General features: G+C 26.5%; 1 protein-coding gene across 3 annotated transcripts in view; it reads right to left on the bottom strand.

The window, feature by feature from the left end:
* The window catches only part of LOC124953995 (guanine nucleotide-binding protein G(o) subunit alpha), a 38,719-nt gene that overhangs the window by 8,430 nt on the left and 25,289 nt on the right, over positions 1-5,000 (bottom strand). For all 3 annotated transcript variants that reach the window (XM_047506153.1, XM_047506152.1, XM_047506154.1), the window contains 2 exons: positions 4,296-4,437; positions 1,117-1,277 (listed from right to left, as the gene is read on the bottom strand). In XM_047506153.1, coding sequence (XP_047362109.1) covers positions 1,117-1,277; positions 4,296-4,437 — 303 coding nt within the window. The remainder of the gene's footprint in view (positions 1-1,116; positions 1,278-4,295; positions 4,438-5,000) is intronic.

Consider the following 5,000-nt stretch of genomic DNA (forward strand, 5'->3'; position numbering starts at 1 on the left):
GAAGAAGAAGAAGAAGAAGAAGAAGAAAAAGGTGAAGAAGAAAAGAAGAAAAAGAATAAGAGATAAGAAACGTAATTCTTTTTCGTTGGTATAAAAGATCACGCGAGCTTGACCGAGATGAATTTGAAACGCGAAGAAGCGTTGTAAAGTTCGCGAAGGATGACAGATCGATTTCACTGAAATTTTAACGAAGTCGCGTTAGAGAGAGAGAGAGAGAGAGAGGGAGAGAGAGAGAGAGAGAGAGAGAAAAAAAAAGGGAGAGAGAGAGAGAGAGAGAAAGAAAGAGGGAGAACTAGTTGGCTACTAGCTAGCTAGCTAGCTAGTTATCTAGTTCGGCGCCTTTCAGTCTACACGTACGGCCTGTTTCTTCTCTTATTTTACGACGAACAACGATTATTACGAGTATTACGACTACGACGATTACTTTGGCTCGAACTATGACAATTATGACAAATTCGTCTATATAAGCTTTAGCACATATAATTTTTCACAATTTTCGTAATATTATATTATATAAATAATGTATAAAATAAAATAATTAATATAAAATATAAAATAATATAAAATAATTATATTATAAAATATATATATATATATATATTTATATTATTATAAATAATACTAGTGCATCATTATATGATATTATATTATATCTTATATTAGTATATTACGATATTAGTATATCTAAATATACATATATATATATATATATATATATATATATATGATAATATTATATTATATAAATAATATATAAAATAAAATAATTAATATATAATATAATATAAAAAAATATAAAACAATATAAAATAATTATATTATAATATATACATATGCATGTTTATATATACACATATTTAGATATATTAATATCTAAAAAACAATCGTATAAAACAATAATAAAATGTTTATACACGAATGAATTGTTATAACAAAATTCACGATTATATCGTTCGAACGTTATTTCGTTAAACATTAGTATATTACCATAACGTAATATTATTTATTTCAGTATATATATATATATATATATATATATATATATATATATATATATATATATATATATATAAAGTAGTAAAGTGAATATAATATACAGATTTAAAGTCCACTTACTATTTCGCAGAATCATTAAGTTGATATTCATTGCTCCTTCCAAAACATCCTTGGACACCGCTATCGGTCCAAAGCCTCTTCATGGCCATTAAAAGTTCTTCGCTAAATGGCTCGGTGTCCTCCATTCGTTGGATAACGTCGAAGACCATTTTTGCGTCAGTCTGAAAATATAAAGTATACGTTAAACGTAAAATATATATATATATATAATATATAAATATATTAGAGGTAAAATTTTATTTTTTCTTCCCTATGAAGGATTTCGGTAGGTAGGTAGATAGGTAGGTAGGTAATAGGAAAAAGATAAAAATAAAAAGAAAAAAGATAATAAAAAGAAAATATATATGAAACTAAGTCAAACGCAGTTAGTAAGTATTATATATTGTCATTAATATATATCGAAATCAAATATGATGGTTCTCATTCTCTATTTAGGAAACGATGAAACAACCATATCCCATAGCTCCTTATCAATTCATATTCATCTTGAGTTAGCCAGAGATAAAGATAGAGATAGATAGATATATATATATATATAGAGAGAGAGAGAGAGAGAGAAAGAGAGAGAGAGAGAGAAAGAGAGAGAGAGAGAGAGAGAGAGAGAGAGAGAGAGAAAGCATCTTAAACAAGCATTACTCCCTAGTGTAATATTTCATTGCTGAAATATTAGACTCCTGACGTTTCTGATTCTAACAAGAAATAAGATTGTTATTGAGATATGAGGTCTCTATGGAAGGTTAAATAATCTCTTATTTCTTTTTCTTTGAAAAAATTTTTAACTAGCAGAAAGATGTAATAAAGAGAAAAGAGAGAGAAGGAGAGAGAAAAAGAGAGAGAAAGAAAGAGAGAGAGAGAGAGAGAAGCTTTTTTGAACTTCATTCCCGTTGATATGCCTGGGGCTATATAAAACTTATTCTGGGTTGTACACCTACGTTCCTAAATAAGAACAAAATTCTAATCTTTTATCAAGAGAAAAAGACTTTGAAAGTCTTTTGATAAAAAATTCTTTCTTTCGAATGAAAGTTAAAAGATAAGGGATGGGAGTGTGGAAATGAGGGAGAGAGAGAGAGAGAGAGAGAGGACAAGAATTAATAAAATCGTGTGATCGTTCACATGCTTAGAACAAATCATCATTATGTTATTATTATTATTATTATTATTATTATTATTATTATTATTATTATCATTATCATTATCATTATCATCATTCTTTTTCTTTTTTCTTTTTTCTTGTTCATTTTCTTCGTTAATATTAGGTACATTTTGGTACTCTCTTCTTCGATTTAACGCTGAATGCCTCCTTCATAAGATAATCGTCGAACCGTGGCAAATCGCATGCAGGATGGTGCTTAACGGCTTGCTCTTAGAACCAAGGCCAATCTCGAGTACGTTCGTTTATTATGTTATGCTCCCTTAACTAAGTATAATCGTTATCGCACTTTCCACGACTACTTATTTTTCTTCCTAACACACGCACACACACACACATACTCTCTCTCTCTCTCTCTCTCTCTCTCTTTTGAATTAAATCGATTTCATAAACAATTCAATTTTTCCATTATTATTGTAATAATAATTAGATAATTGATTTGTTATTATATTGTATGATTTATATTATTAATTATTACGTTGATATATCGTTTGAGAGTATTCATTTAAATCAAGAAAACTCACTCTATTACTTTAAAATATTAAATCATATTATATTTTTAATATAATGATAAGATAAATATTTCTATCTATAATTTATTTGAAAAATTATATTCTCTATCAGATTTTTCCTTCATTGAAAATATAATAACAATGAAGTAATTAATTTATTATTCTGTCATAATGAATTATTATTTGTCGATATATCGTTGTTACATTTCAAGAATACGCGCATGTAAATGAAAATCAGAGCAATGCTTTATTGTATCAAAAAAAAAAAAAAAAAAAAAAAAAAAAAAAAAAAAAAAAAAAAAAAAACAAAAAATCACATTACGTTTCTAAAAGAAAGACAAAACAATTATTTCTATTATAATTGATTTCGCAGAATTCAATTCTATATTAAAATTTGTCCATCATCGAAAATGCAATCAAATTGATCGATTTTTTATTCTGTAACTTTAAATTATTAACACTGTTGTTACATTTCAATAGTACGTACGTAAATATGTAAATTGAAACGAGAAAATTTCGCGTTAATATTTTTCTTTTTTTTTTTTTTTTTTTTTTTTTTTTTTTTTTAAATATCGAATCATATTATATTTCCGAAAGAATAACGCGATGAACGATTCCATTACAAAATTTTTCACATTACGTAGATCGTTTAGATTTATCACGTAGATCGAAACGAACGATTATCGATCATTTAACGAGAATTATGTATACGAACGATGTAATGCGTTACATAAATATGGATTTGAATATAATATAGGTAAAAGAAAGGAAAAAAAAAGGAAAGAAAAGAGAGAGAGAGAGAGAAAGAGAGAGAGAGAGAGAAAAGATATACAAGTAGCAATGAAAAAAATCTTAAGTATCCGTCTACCAATCAAAGTTCTAGTCTCGACCAACCCCTATACATTTAAAGCCTCCCCATCCCTCGACTTTCCTCGAGCGCGCAACAACGCTCGTGAATGATGCCAAGCCGGTGGGGTTAATTATTTTCTCACCTGTTGCGGCTCTTATACGATTGTCATCGCTCGACATCGTTACTTTACTCGAGCGTGATATTTTAATTGACTTTTAAAACCGCGTCGATTAACTGTGTACCTATACGGGGATGGGCCAAACGTTTTCAAGTTGGATAAAATATTCCTAGGTTTGTAGTTTAAAAATCTGCTAAATAAAAAAAATATATATATATATATTTTTTTTTTGTTTTTGAAGAAAAGAAAAAAGAAATGGTTTAATCTGAAACGTTTTGAAAAATATTAATTTGATTCTTCGAAATCATTTAGAAACTTTTTGCCCATCCTGTGTACGTATGTGTGTGTGTATGTGTATACATACATCTACACATAAATTTATGTATGTAAAAAAATATATAAACATAATTTCAAAGTTTTTGTGTAATGTATATGTACTTATATGATATAATATCAATTATTATTATTATTATTATTATTATTATTATTATTATATTATTATTAAAAAAAGATTCACACATAAATCCTTCTTATTACAACTTTACATACCTCTCTCTCGTTGGTCGAGAAATTTAATCCGAGTGTTGGCATCGCTCTGAGAATAGCAACGAGTGATTGTATCGTGTTGCTATAAACGACGGGTCTGTACTGTTTGAAGTCCTCTGGCGTAAAACCGCTTTCGTGAATGATTCTGAAAGAAAAAGATAGAGAATGAAAAAAAAAAAACAATATATATATATATACATATATATATATATATATAGCACGGAAGAACAAAAATAGGATGTTTGTTTAACAATTAAATGTGTTTATTTGTGAATCTGCATACGTTATTAGAACTTATCAATATAAAAAAATTATAACATACATATTTGATAGTTAACACCAAAAGAAACATTGTTTTTTTTTTTTTTTTTTTAAATTTATTTATATATAACAATTTTTTTATTACTAAATATATATATGATAATATTTATTTAAAATGTGTATATAAAATAATTATTTATCAATAAAAAATATATTTATAAACGTTGTGTGATCGGATAAGAAAAAAAAAAAAAAAAAGAAACAGAAAAATACAATTGAAAGGAATACTAACCGTTATAGTCAGAAATATTAGGAATACTAATCGTTAATAGGCAAAGTAAAATTTTAATCTTTTTTTTTTGTTTTGTTTTCTTTTTTATCTTTTTCATCTTTTTTTTAAATCAAATTTCTTATCAATTCTATTTTCATATAAATTTCATGAAGCCA

This window comes from Vespa velutina, chromosome 14 (assembly GCF_912470025.1).
Source record: "Vespa velutina chromosome 14, iVesVel2.1, whole genome shotgun sequence".
Classification (NCBI taxonomy): Eukaryota; Metazoa; Arthropoda; class Insecta; order Hymenoptera; family Vespidae; genus Vespa; species Vespa velutina.